Source organism: Erinaceus europaeus, chromosome 8, assembly GCF_950295315.1.
Source record: "Erinaceus europaeus chromosome 8, mEriEur2.1, whole genome shotgun sequence".
Classification (NCBI taxonomy): Eukaryota; Metazoa; Chordata; class Mammalia; order Eulipotyphla; family Erinaceidae; genus Erinaceus; species Erinaceus europaeus.
The window spans coordinates 116,199,782-116,214,911 of NC_080169.1; the positions used below are offsets into that span (position 1 = coordinate 116,199,782).

Sequence of the window (15,130 nt, forward strand, 5' to 3'; positions counted from 1 at the left end):
ATGATAGTTTTCCATCCTTTTACTTTGAGTCTGTGTTTGTCTTGTTGAGTTAGGTGGAATTCCTGCAGATTACATATTGGGTTGCTTTCTTATCCATCTTCCTAGTATGTGACTTTTAATAGGTGAATTCAGGCCACTGACATTTATTGATATTATTTATTTAAGATATTTTACTGTGATTATTATAAACTTTTAGAATGCTCTGATATATGGCATGCTTATGGTAATCTGATTGCTTACAGGAGACCTTTCAGAACTTCTGGAAGAGCAGGTTTGGTGATGGTTGATTCCTTCAACTGTTGCTTCTAAGAGTTTTTTAAATGCCTCTATCTAGTCTGAATGACAGTCTAGCAGTATACAGTAGTCTTGGTTGAAAGCTTTTCTCATTGAGTATGCAATAGATAGCTTGTCATTCTTGTCTGGCCTTAATGTTTGTGTGGAGAAATCTGCTGCTAATCTTATCCATTTTCTTTTGTAATTGTCCCTTTGTTTTTCTCTTGCAGCCTTCAGGATCCTTCCTTTATCCTTATTCCTTTTCATTCTAACTATGATGTGTTTTGGTGTCTTTAAGTCTGGGTTAATTCTGTTTGGGAACCCTCTGGGCTTCATGAACCTTTATGTCTTTTATGTTGTCCAGAGTAGGGAAGTTCTCAGATATTATATCCTGTAGAATGCTTTCTTCCCCTTCCTTTCTTTCTCTGGTAAGCCAATAATGAATATATTACTTTTTTTGAAGCCATCCCATGTCTGTCTGTTGTTGTTTTAAGTATGTTTTATCCTCTTTTTGAGATATCTGACTTATTTCTTAGTTTTCTCTAATTCATCCTCAATATTGCTAATTCTATTTTCTGCGTCACTTATTCTGTTTTCCCTCCCCTTTGTTGTTTTCTGTAGCTCATTTATTTTGTTATGCTATTCTGATACTGTATTAACTTGTTCAGCTAGCTGTGCTCTTAGCTCAGCTATTTCAGCTCTCTAATTACAAGATAATTAGTATTTTATTTCATGATCTCATTTGTTGTTTTCCAATTTCTGATATTAGTTTCAAAAACTTTTCTAACTCCTGTAACTAATGCTTCAATGAGTGTTTGGGTGATGTCTCATTCTTATATGTGTCTACATTTTTGAGGCTTATATCTGAGTTTTTGTCCTCATTCATTTCTCCAATGTTTCTTCTTGGTTTAACCATTGTATTTGGTGTGTTATAAGGTCCCTCTCTTCGTACTTCTCAATCCACTAGTCACACTTGCCTGGATTGATTTGTGCCTAAGTAGGGTACTTAAGAGTTCACAGTTGTGGAAAATAACATTTGTCTCAAGGTTATATCAATTCTTGAGAAGAAGCATAGTGGCTGTTTAACTCTGATGTTCTTTATCTTCCCTGAAGTCTATGGGAGCCTGTGAGATTTTCACTTTAGATAGATTTTTTAGCTTAATCACTCACTTGTGACCAAGAGATAAAACAGGGTGGGAGAGAGATAGCATAGTGGTTATGCCAAGTGACTCCCATGCTCCATGATGCTTTTTTCTTCTTTTTTCTCCCTCTATCTTTCCCTTCTTTCCTTTCTTTGTTATTTGATAAGGCAGAGAAATTTAGAGGGGCTGGAGAAACAGAGACAAAGAATAGAAAGTGAGATAGCTATAGTACTGCTCCACAGCTGGTAAAGTTTCATCACTGCTGGTTGGGACTGGGGCAGGGTTGAACCTGGCCCTTATGCATAAATACATGTGAGTTCAACTCAGTGAAAAACCTCCCAGCTCCATGTTTCCTTTTCAAAGCAGGATTGATGCACATCTCCAGGTTTATAGGGACCTATTCCTACACCAGGCATTTCATCACTATAGGGCATAATGACAATCAAGATCTATTTCTTGGAATAAAGTTTCCTTCCTAAACAGATGTGCTCCTCTACTTAAGAGTCTATAGTCCAGCACTTCAGTTTCCCAGTTAAAGCTTCCCACAAGCTCAATATGCCTTTGACTCTTTAAATGCCAATATGCAGGAGGGGAGATAAAGACCACATAGTAGAACACTCCATGCTCCTGGTGGACCAACCAGACAGTCTTCTCTTGTTTGCCCTGGAATTAGGCATCTGTTCCTTTAACCTAGCCATTCCTTTAACCTAGCCTGTTCCTTTAACAAGGGTCCCTCATAGTGACTACCCAAATGGGAAAATATGGAAAAACAAATGCACATGAAGGGGAGATCACAACTGAGATTTTTAAGACTGAATCTCCAGAAATTAGCTCTGGGTGACATAGCTTACCATACAGAGAACATAATGCCTTGTAGTATAATATTGAGGCCACTGACCTGATGCCAGAATCTATGTATTTAAGGCAATTCTCTATAACAAGTCTCAGTGAAATACAATCTCTTCCCCATATGCATTTTCTTTATCATTTATATTATCTACTTCTTGGATGTAACACAAATAAGTTTTATTTATATAATAAATATTTTAAAAATAGTCTGATTTATATAAGCAATGACAAAAATGAAAAACTCAGTTCCCACCTGCAGTGAGGAGAATCTTCATGAGGGATGAAGTAGTACTATAGTTGTCTCTCTTTCTTTCCCCTTCTTTATATCCTATTCCCCTCTACATATTTTGATGTTATATCAGATAACATAAATATTTAAAAATATTATAAACTCTTTTTGAAAAAGAGTCAATTTGATTAAGATTCAATCATATGTGAAAAATTATAACATACTAAAAAATCAGTGGAAAGACATCATTATTGGTGTGGTAGGGGCACAGAATAGTGCTAATACACATTCCTAATAACTTATAGTCTTATAAATCACTATTCAATACAAGAAGGGGAAATATATTGAATGTCTCTAGATTTTAAATGCATAGATTTTAGTTCTGAGCATATATTCCTTTAGTCTAAGTACTTAATGTTACAGCCACATTATACTCAATGGTGAAAAACTTGAAAAATTCTCCCTCAGATCAGCACTTGACAGGGCTTTCCACTATCACCATTATTATTCAACATAGTGTTGGTGTATAAATGGCTTCCAGATCAGCCCTGTCACCATTGTGCCATCCCAAACTGTGTATATGAAACATACAGTCACGAACAGATGTCACAGTGCCTGTTGGGAGCCATTTGAGGTTACTGGAGGAGACACAACATTTCATAAATATGGATCCAGAATATTAGTCAGTCATATGTGAAAGAAAAATTGGAAAGAGCATTACCCAACATTGACAATCTTTCTGAAAAATTTGATGACATCACTGAAACCTTGTAAGACTAAAAAAGAAAGTTTCTGAGATGGTCAATGGCCAAAATTTCAAAGTACGCATACCAGAGGAAAGACTGAATCATATTTCTACTGTAAAAATTGAATATTATATCTTTGCTTTGTGAAGACACGTGAACATATGTCCAAACAGTGTAGAAAACCACTGAAATATGAATGTGTCGGGAGGTTAATTAATAAAAAAGGCTTTCTTTCTTCATTATCTAATGTCTGTGCCATTTTGCATTTAAAAACTTTTTTCAACAATTCATATGGATTTATATGTTAATTCTTTTTTCAGCCACCAGGTTCCAGATGCTACCAGGATGCCAACAGGACTTCCCTGGGCAGATGACTCCTCCAATGTGTCCTGGAGCCCGGCTTCCCCTAAGCTCTGCCCCACTAGGGAAAGAGAGAGACAGGCTGGGAGTATGGATTGACCTATCAATGCCTACATTCAGCTGGGAAGCAATTACAGAAGCCAGACCTTCCACCTTCTGCACCCCATAATGACCTTGGGTCCATATTCCCAGAGGGATAAAGAATAGGAAAGCCATCAGGGGAGGGGATGGGATACCAGTTCTTTTATTTTATTTATTTATTTTTTACGAGTTTTAATAGTGGGACTTGTGTGGAATTGTACCCCTATTATTCTATGGTGTTGTCAGTATTTCCATTTTATAAATAAAAATTTTAAAAAATTGTGCAACTTGGAACGTTCCTACTCATGAACACAGAATACAAGCTCAGACCTGCAGGGATTCAGAGGTTACACAGGCTCTTATGTTGAATATGGGCCCCAGATCAAATCGATGGGGTTTACAGTCAACAATATTTATATACTTTTTCCATATTTGGGAGCTGCTCTCTCCCCTGCTTCAGCTTTCTAGCCCTTTTTCCACCCATGTCATCATCTCTCCAGACAATAACTTGGGTCGACTTGCATTTCAGATATCAGGCTCAGGCAAAAGCTAGTAAAGTAATGGGCCCTTTGGAATATACCTGAAATAGACTTACTAGCTATTTCCAAAATGGAGACATCAAATTTTCATTTGAAATATTCCAGCCTTTAGGTTCATGATTAGTCAACAATTTGTTTGGCTTTAAATGTTAACTCTTTTTTCAGCTAATAGGTTCCAGATGCTACTATGCCAGGTGGACTTCTCTGGGGAGATGACCCCACCAATGCATCCTGGAGCTCAGCTTCCTCAGAGCTCTGCCCCACTAGTGAAAGTGAGAAAGACTAGAAGTGTGGATCAAGCTGCAAATGCCCATGTTCAATGGGAAGCAATTACAGAAGCCAGACCTTCCACCTTCTGCCCCCAGTGATGATCCTGGGTCCATATTGCCAGAGGTAAAAAGAACTGGAAAGCTATCAGGGGAGGAGATGGGATATGGTGTTCTGGTGGTGGGAATCATGTGGAATTGTACCCCTCAGATCCTATGGTCTTGTCAGTGTTTCCATTTTATAAATAAAAACTAAAAAAAACACATTTTTACCCTGGGAAATCATGTTTAATTGCTACAGTGGACAAAATAAAAGGAAAACAAATGCAATATTATAATTTATGAGACTCTGAGGAGGAATCTAGGAACCTTGGTAGCCTGACCAACTGGTGCCAAGATTCATTAGGTATGGATGAATCTATCGCCCCTGCTATCAACTTCCTCCCAGTTGTATCCTTAACTCTCACAATTAATCCCAGGTGACATACTAACTCTGGAGTCTAAGCCAGTTAAGAAATCTTTTCTATATGGTTCAAACCAAGAGAGAGGCAGGCTTGAGTATTTTGGGAAACCTCAACAGATAACTTGGAGGTTTCATCCCCATATGGGAGTACAGGTTGAGAAGGGGCCAAAACAGAAATGAGAACTGCTAGAGACTTTGAAGCAAGACTGGAGAAATATTCTCAGGACTCATAGAGATTCTCATGCTGGAAGTGTATACTGAAAATGCTCTAGACTTGGGTATAATTTCTTTTCAACAGTCTTCTCCATGCCCAGGCTTGGCATTGACATAGAAGAAGGTCAGAAGTGTAACCTCTTTAGCTATGAAGTGATGTTGATTATCAGGTGATAAGGCATACGTTATATGAAAAGGAGATGAATCATCAACTGATGTCAGTTCTTATGTTTCATTTATTTTCCTGATGATTAAGTCCACAGGATATTATGCTTACCTTTTTGAATAAAATAAAATAGAACTTAATATGTAAGACAGTCGGTTTCTTTTTCAATTGTTATTACCTATAAAGTGAACTAAAGTTAGGATATTGGTTTCTTAACTCACTTCTCAGGGTGATTTGCTCTTTAGTTAACTGTGGAGATTGTACTTTGAAGACCTGCGAGTCAGATGACATTCTTGTGCACAAAAATCTACAGCGGTTAGATGCATAAAGGTGAGGCTTTATAAATCCAAACTAAATCAAAACCTATCATAGTCAATTCCACAGTTGCTCATCTTTGAGAAAGATGTCTGCACTTTTGTGTTTCAGGTTTTATGAGAATTCAGGTACCTGTGTAAGACTGGAAAAAATTAACAAGACAACAAAGGGCAAAACTGATTATCCTTCTAAGATATTAAACTCACTTAAAGATCAGCCCTTCATCTGTGCTGCCCCAAGCTCTCTGATTTCAGTCATTAGGATGATGCAAGTATCCCTTCTCCCCGTGGATGCACTTGATGTTTTTGTTAACAAGTCAGAGAGACCTGTCCTGCATGAATACAACATTCCTCTGGACAGTCCAACTTTATAAAGGTATGAGTGTGGGTTGGTGGGTTCTTTTTGTCAGAAGAATCTTATGTCTCTAGTTTTGGGTCTTCCCTTCCTGTGTTCTGCTTCTATGTTCAGGATTTCATTGGTCCCCACCGATATTGATAAGAACTCCATCACAGAAGGTCAAAGATCCCCCACCCACCCACCCCCCGGTATTGTAGTTGCTTGGTGCTTGTAAGATAACTCCAAGTGGTCATTTTATTTTTCCTTTTTATAGAAGATAGAACTGAAGACATAGAAGAGATGGGCAGGAGAGACAGAGAAAAGAGAGACAGCAAGAAAGAGAGCAAGAAGGAGAGTAAGAGAAGGCCAAAAGAGATGTTTGCTGCACTGTTCCAACACTGGTGGAACTTCTCTCCTGTCAGTGGGGACCAAACATTTGAATGTGAATCTTCACACATGGCAATATACTCTACTGTATGCACCATCACACAACCTCTCAGGTCAAATAGATTTAAAGAAAACGCTATGATTATGCAAAAAAGTTATAACTAACATTGGATTTACTAAATAGTCATACCATGATACACATATGTGTTGTAATGAAAATATGCAAACTTAGTTGTTACCATCTGCATTTTTTACTAAATAATTTATTCTGAATAGCCACAGAGAAGAATTGAGGAGGGGTGAGATAGGGAGAGAGATGGATAGCTGCAGCTCTAATCTACTGCTTATAAAATCCCCCCCAGTTGTTGTGGATCAGGGAGTTGTACTGTGATCCTCATGCACTGTGATGTGGGAGCTCATTCAGGAGCTCCACCACCGAATCCCTCCATCTGTGTTTTAGAGAGCTTATTTTGCTTCTGTTTCCTGTATTAATATCTACTAGGTCTTAGAGAAAGTGCATTGAGGCTTTTCTAATAAGGATCATTAAGGAGAATTTGTTCTAGCCTATAGTTTAATCATCAAAGGTTGTGATTTTGCAATGAGAACCTTGTCTTAGCTTCCTACGCCTCATAGCTACTTTCATAAATTTAGCATTTATATCAAGTTATAAATCTCTCAGATTCTTTCATCTTAGCATGATTGCTCCCAGTTCATCTATGTTGTAGCAAAAGATTAGATTTCATCTTTCATTTGTAAAGATATTCAATTTCATATACTTACAGATAGATAACATTGAGATGCACGATGGAGAGAGAGCAAGTCACCACTCCATTGCCCATGAAGTTCCCTTCATGCTTGTCCATGGCACTTGAGGTAGTTGTAGGAATTGAACCTAGGGTCTCTCACCTGGTAAGGTGGGCACTCTATTTATTGGTAAACTCTGGTCTTATGGGACTAGCACTCAACTGTGTATGTTGTTCAAGTCATGCTTTTGAGCAGCATTTGTATCTTTGCCCTATCAGGGTTGGTTTTAGAAGACTAATATTTAGCTTTCTGACTCCAGGTATTTAGACACTTCACATGGTCTGTTACTCATCTTCATTCTACACTCAGAGTACAACTAGAAAGGCAGCTCTGTTTTGATGAAAGCTGCTCTTAAGTAATGTAGAAATGATGTTTGATGCATTTTGCTTAAATCTGACTAACTATATCCTCTTCTTCACTTGTCTTTCCAAATGCAGAATCTATTTTTAATTCACCAGAGTCAAAGAAGTTACTCTAGAAAACAGGAATGCTTGAATATAAATTCTTTTCAGTTTAAATTACTTCAGATCAAGACAACAGACTTCAGAAACAAATTTATTTTTTATTATTTTATTTTTTATTTATTTACACAGACTTTATCTGTGTAGGACCAAAACTAATTATTGACACAACTGTGGAGGCTATTTAAATATTTGCCAGCTATTTTAGTAAGATTATCTGTTTTAAAAAATGCACAAAATGTTAATAAATTCTAAATGCAATTACATCAATGATAGACCAGTTTCAATTCTCTAAGAAAATGATATCACAAATTATATGAAACTTATTATTGCTGAACTTCACTTTTCTGTGTCAAATTTTTCAGAGAGAGAGAGATATGAATGGATAGATTAGAGAAAGAGACATCTTGGCCCTGAGCTGTCCCTCAGTGCAGTGTGTATGAACTGTAAATGTATATGTCATGTATGGAAGATCAGACACCACCACAGGTGAGTTATCTTGTTTATCTGACACAAAAATTTCCCTTTGAGCTTGAGAATATTGTGATTAAATTTGTGTTTCGGCAAACTTTCTAAGGGATAAGAGTATTGAATGGAGATGATATAAGGCAAATACAATCTGCAACTTTCTCCCAGAGAATTCTCAGTCACTTCAGGTGGGTCAGTGCCGAGAGTAACTCCCAAATTTAGGGAAAGTATATAAATATTCTTTCTTTTCTTTTTTAAAGTTTATTTTATTTATTTATTCCCTTTTGTTGCCCTTGTTGTATAAATATTCTTATCTATAAGCCCCATCAAGTTGATCTGGGGCATAGTAGCCTGTGTAATCTCTGCATTCCTGTAGGTCAGAGCTTGCATTCTGTAGTCATAGTTAGAAACATTCTAGGCTTCATTCATTCACCCATCTTCCTTGAGGGGCAGAGTTTGCTGACCCAACTTCCTTATCCTTTTGGATAAGTCCCTACTTATGTTGACCCACATCAAGGGCAAGGTCCTGTAGAAGCCCACAAAATAGTCTACTATGTTGTTTCTGATGGAGATGACCAGTGACAGTGGAGAGAGGGGTTTGTTAGAGGTCTAGGTCCATCATGTCTCTGTGAAATCCCAGGATTCCATGACTAGGGTCCCAGGTGATGGGGTGGCCTGGTAGTGACCAAAAGAGGCATCATTAAAGTATGCTGGTCTCTTGCCCTTATTCAGCGTCTGTAGTCCTTACTTTGTCTGACAAGTTTTGCCTGGGAGTGATTGAGGGAAGTGAAATAGGAAGCAAGTGAGGAGGGTATCTTGGTCTAAGTAGAAATTATTTGATTAAGTACTTTATGATACCTAATAAAAAAGTGCCCTTTTTATTTCTTTCTACTTGCTTGCTGCACTTATTGAGTCACTTCAAATTATTGTGCACTTTTACATTACGTATATATTTTCCCTAATTTATGGATACATGTGCACATGTGTTATGCCTAATGGGCCCTGGCCTATATCTAGGTTCTGTGGCTTTGTTAGGAAGTTCACCTCCCAATATGATACTGAGGAATCCTATGGGCTAGGAAGGGTCTCACCAGAATATTGGAGCTGAAGAGTTGACATTGCATGCTTGGAGTCTCTGGACACAATCCAAAGTGAATCATGTTGTGGTGGTACTGGTTGCATTGAGTTGGTTGCTCTCAGAATATGCAGTATCAAATGGTATAGATTAAGTGAAGCATGTATGAAGATGAGCCATGCCTCAGGGTTTCCAGGACTGGCAGAAATATGGGTTTTAGAAATAGAGAATGGGGAAAGTTCCTGCTGTCTTTTTGACTTTAAGAAGGCAATAGAGAATTATCATTGTAGCCAAGTTATTTGGGAACTTGGTTGACTTTGAAAATCCCATGGTTAGGATTTGCTATATCATACAAGACCTTACCATGATTTATGCCATTCAATACTATATTCATATAGCTGTATTTTATATAATGATACAACCAGTTACTTGTGGTCTGCCTGGTCTATGATTATAGTTGATTTACTATTTCAAAGATATAGTCATTGTTAGAAAAGTACTAACAATTTACTCCCACTGTTAAAATTCATTCATGTTACCAATTTGAAACCTTAAGTGCTTAAATTGAAGAAGTATATACTCTGAGCTGGGGTCTATGCATCAACAATTTTGAGACATTCAATCTATTTTTCCCCTCTCATATTAATTAAATAGTGATTTATAAGACTATGTGTTAATATGAACACCATTCCAGCCACCAAAGGTCTGTGTCCCTACCCAACCCGCCCCACAGTAAAGCTGAAAATCTCCTCTCCACCCAGAGTTTATTACTTTTGTGCAATACTCCAAATTCAGTCCATTTCTACTTTGCATTTCCCGTTCTGTTCTTTCTCAATTTCTTTTTATGAGTGGGATCATCTCATACTTGTCTCTCTTTCTGATTTACCTTATTTAACATAATTCCTTCTACTTCCATCCATGATAGGTTGGGTAAAGTGGGTTCATTATTATTATGAGCGGAATACTATTCTATTGAGTATATATACGACAACTTTCTTAGTCACTCTTCTGTTGTTGGGCAGCTGGGTTACTTCCAGGTTTTGACTATTATGAATTGTGCTGCTATGAACATAGGTGTACACATATCTTTTTGGATGAGTGTGGCTGAGTGCTTAGAATAAGTTATGTACCCATCTCATCATGTTTGATGAATAAAATGCAGAACTGTCTTTGAACTTCGAACCATGAATATTTTCATGGTTGACAATTTTATGTCAATTGTCACCTACCATTTTCCTTGGCTCTTGAAAGGCAGAGAACACCTGAACATATACTGTTTGATCTATAGGTTTAAATAGGATTCTTGAGGCACAGCATGTCTTTTTAAAGACAATAGCTTGTTTCTCTTAAATAGAGAAAATGTAATGAGTATTAGAACCAATTTAGTCTCTTTGTCTATAACTGATATGAAAGGTCTGGCTAAAGCTGTCAGGTCATAACACCATGTATTTTTAAAAGAAGGTATTTGCTTGGTTATTTATTTCAACAATGATTTCAATTTCCATCTCTGTAGAGTCTCCATTTTAAATGGGAACTGATAACCAGACACAGGTGAGAGAGTTTATTCTCCTCGGCCTGTCCAGTGACTGGACCACTCAGGTCTCTCTCTTTGTCCTGTTCCTGATAATGTACCTGTTGACAGTGCTGGGGAACGTCCTCATTTTTCTTCTGATCAGACTGGACAGCCGACTCCACACTCCCATGTATTTCTTCCTCTCAAATCTCTCCCTGGTTGATTTATTTTATGCCACAACCATCGTCCCTCAGATGTTGGTGCATTTTCTTGCAGAACATAAAGGAATCCCAGTTGTGAGCTGTGCAGCACAGTTATTTTTCTCCTTGGGCTTGGGTGGGATTGAGTTTGTTCTTCTGGCAGTGATGGCCTATGACCGCTATGTGGCTGTGTGTAACCCCCTGAGGTACTCAGTCATCATGAATGCAAGGCTCTGCTCTAGGTTGGCCATCACTTCCTGGGTCAGTGGCTCTGCCAACTCTCTCATGCAAACTGTCATCACTTTTCAGCTGCCCATGTGTTCAAACAAGTTTATTGATCATATATCCTGTGAACTTCTATCTGTGGTCAGACTAGCCTGTGTGGACATCTCTTCCAACAAGGTTGCCATCATGGTTTCCAGTATCATTCTACTGATGACGCCTTTTTTCATGGTGCTCTTGTCCTACATCCAAATCATCTCCACCATCTTAAAGATCAGATCTGCAGAAGGAAGAAAGAAAGCTTTTCAGACCTGTGCCTCTCACCTCATTGTTGTCATCCTGAGCTACGGCACAACCATTTTTACTTACATTCAACCTGGCTCTAGTCCTTCTGTACTTCAGGAGAAGTTGATCTCTGTCTTTTATGCTATTTTGATGCCTGTACTAAATCCCATGATTTACAGTCTAAGAAATAAGGAGGTGAAAGGGGCCTGGCAGAAACTATTAGGAAACTTATCTAGATTCAGGTCTAAGATGTCCAGTTGATATATCAAACACATCTCCTTTGTTGCTTTGACAACCAGGAAAGAAGTGATAGACTGTGTACATTGTTTTAAAAAAGTTGTTTGTCCAGACCGGGTAGTGGTGTACTTGGTTAAAGGCACATGTTACTATGTACAGGTACCAAGGTTTGAGCCACAGCTCCCTACCTTCAGGAAGAGGGCTGCTTCACCAGTGGTAAAGCAGTGTTGCAAGTGTTTATCTTTGTCTCTCACTCTCTGCCTCATCCCTCAATTTATCTCTGTCATTTTGAATAAAAAATAGAAGGAAAAAATAAGGGTAATGGTCACTTTGAGTAGTGGCAGTGAGCCTCAGTGACATTTGTGGTGGCAAAAGGGAGGAGTATGAAGGGTGGAGGAGGAAGAGGAGGATGGGGAGGAGAAAAAGAAGAAGAAATGGAGAAGAAGAAGCAGAAGAAGAAGAAGAAGAAGAAGAAGAAGAAGAAGAAGAAGAAGAAGAAGAAGAAGAAGAAGAAGGAGAAGAAGAAGGAGAAGAAGAAGGAGAAGAAGAAGGAGAAGAAGAAGAAGAAGGAGAAGAAGGTCCTCCTGTGTGTTCTTCTGATTCAGATGTGTCAGGTATCACCTTTGTTGCTTGTCAACCAGAGATGAGCTGATAGAATGTGAACTACTGATGTTGTAGTGGAGGCTTTGGGGTTGACTTGTGTTGTGGAACGTGTCCTTTTTATATCCAAACAGCATGCATATTGAAGTAGTCACTGACTTTAATTCATATGATTTAGTTTTGAAAAATAACATTTACAAATATTTGTTTTTCAATTTTCACATTATTTTAACTCTTGTACTTACTCATAGAACTTTCTTTGTACCTCTAGTTCTTATTCATTTACAGTTTTACAAGGTCATTTTGTTTCTGATGAGAACAAAAACACTTCTGTGATTTAAGACTCAGTCTAATGTTTTTTCTATGTAAGCAGGTCCATAAGTTCAAGAGTTACTCTTCTGAGATAAGTGATAAGACTGAATATAACATATTTACCTATTGGCTCTTTACATAGCATCTTGAATGATATAACTATTAGGTAAGACCCCAGGTAAAGGATTTAACTTAACTATAATAATAATAATAATAATGATAATTGCTATTTGTTTACAAGTCTCCTACTGGCCTAGAAAAAGTGGTGTTGTAGTTAGTACTTGGAAGAGAACAAAAAACTTTTGAAACACTTATATGTAAGTGCTTTAGAAAGACTTAGGAACACATATGAGTGTTTCTTTTTTATTTTATTATTAGTGATTTAATAATATTGGAAAACGGGATAAGAGGGGTACAATTCCATACAATTACCACCACCAGAGTTCTGTATCTCAGCCCCTCCCATTGGAAGCTTTCCTATTCTTTATCTCTCTTGGGTATGGACCAAAGATCTTTATGGCATGCAGAAAGTGGGAGGTCTGATAATTGCTTCTCCACTGGACATGGATGTTGACAGGTTGATCCATACCCCCAGGCAGTTTCTATTTTTCCCTAGTGGAGAAGGGCTCTGAGGAGATGGGGTTCCAGGACACATTGATGAGGTTGCCTGCCCAGGGAAGTCAGATTGGCATGTTTCTGTGTTAATGTTAACGTTGTATAGTCAGGGCTGGGTGGTGGTGGTGCACCTGGTTAAGCGCACACATTGCAGTGCACAAAGATACAGTTGCAAGCTCCCAGTTCTCACCTGTAGGGGGAAAGCTTCATGAGTAGTTAAGCAATGCTGCCTCTCTCCCTCTCTACACCTCCCACCCTCTAATTCTCTCTTTGTCCTATAAAATAAATAAATAAAGCTAAAAATTAGCTACCTAGTTTCTGAAAAACCTGTAAAATGTTTTTAATATTTTACAAACAGATAATTTATAAGATAAAATGATAAAACAATACACATCTCATATACTATAAATCTAAGTCTTAATATAAGTAGAATATAGACTCAGGGGATCAAATAATCTTGACATCTTCATTAATATTTTAAGATGAAATAATTAATAAGTGAACCTTATTATAGGAAAATAAACTAGGCAAACTAAAAGAATGGGAATAAATGATTACACTTGAATTAAGACCTAAAATTGACCTACTAGCTTTTTCCAAAATGGAAGCCCCAAGTCTTCATCTGCAATATTCTTACCTTTAGGTTCACGATTAATCAACATTTTTTTCTGCTTTATATCTTAACTCTTTTTCAGGCACTAGGTTCCAGATGCTACCATGATGCCAAACTGACTTCCCTGTCCAGATTACACCACCAATGTGTCCTGGAGTCCCAACTCCCCAGACCCCTGCCCCGCTACAGAAAGAGAGAGATAGGCTGGGAGTATGGATCTACCTACCAATGCCCAAGTTCAGCAAGAAGAAATTACAGAAGTCAGACCATTCATCTTCTGCACTCCATAATGATTCTGGGCCCATACTTTCAGAGGGATTAAAAAAATATGAAAGCTATCAGGGGAGGGGATGGGATGGGATGGAATACAGAGTTCTGGTGGTGGGAATTGTGTGGAATTATACTCCTCTTATACTATGGTCTTGTCAATATATCCACTTTATAAATAATAAAAAAAAAGAAGAAATAGTGTGCCCACTGACCTTGTATTTCTATTGGCTCCTGAGTTGGTCAGGTTTATGCTCTCTTTGTTTTCTGCACGTAACTCATAGGCAGTGATGTGCATTTTCACTAAGAGGTAAAGTGCACATGAAGGCGAAATTACAATAGAGGTATTATATGAAAGTTGTTTTTTCTCTATTGCAGTATTAGGTTGCTAAGTTCAGGGTTTTCACTAGTGGTTAACTTTTGTCATCTTTTGGGCCATTATCTTATACTGTGAGACTATCTTGTACATTGTAAGATATTATCAATAAGTAAAAGCATGTACCACTTATTTATATTAGATATCTGTTACTTTGTGATCATCTCAGAACTAGTACCACACATAATATATTATGATTTGTGTCTTCTCTCTTCCTCTCTCTCTATATATTTCTCTTTCTCCCTTCTTGATCTTCTCTTTCTCCTGCTGCTCTTTCTTCTTTCCCATCCTCCTCCTCTTTTTCTGCTTCTTCTTCCTCTCCTCCTCCCTCCCTCTCTTTCCTCTCCTATTCCTCTTCCTCCTCCTCTTATTTCTTCCCTTGCCACTGCTCAATAGCTGCACAATAAATCCACTTTTCCCAGTGATGCTTTATTTTCTTTTGTCTTTATTTTTCTTTTTGTTACTATGAGGAGGATGGCCAGGTTAAAGGAACAGATGCCTAATTCCAGGACACAGAAGAAGAGAAGACTGTCTGGTTGGTCCACCAGCAACATGGAGTGTTCTACCATGTGGTCTTTATCTCCCTTTTCTGCATATTGGCACTTAAAGAGTCCAAGGCGTATTGAAATGTTGACCTGAGCCTGTGGGAAGCTTTTACTAGGAAACTGAAGTGCTGAGGTATAGAATCTTAAGTAGAAAACAACATTTGTTTAGGAA

At 37.9% G+C, this 15,130-nt stretch overlaps 1 protein-coding gene across 1 annotated transcript; it reads left to right on the forward strand.

Moving 5' to 3' along the window:
• The first annotated feature begins 10,700 nt into the window (after nt 1–10,700).
• Nucleotides 10,701–11,654, forward strand: LOC132539809 (olfactory receptor-like protein OLF3). The gene has a single exon (XM_060195735.1). The coding sequence runs from the start codon at nt 10,701–10,703 to the stop codon at nt 11,652–11,654; it is 954 nt and encodes a 317-aa protein (XP_060051718.1).
• The last annotated feature ends 3,476 nt before the right edge of the window (nt 11,655–15,130 follow it).

Bases quoted from the DNA above. Each gene is read 5' to 3' on its own strand.
- LOC132539809 (XM_060195735.1), top strand. From the start codon at position 10,701: ATGGGAACTGATAACCAGACACAGGTGAGAGAGTTTATTCTCCTCGGC.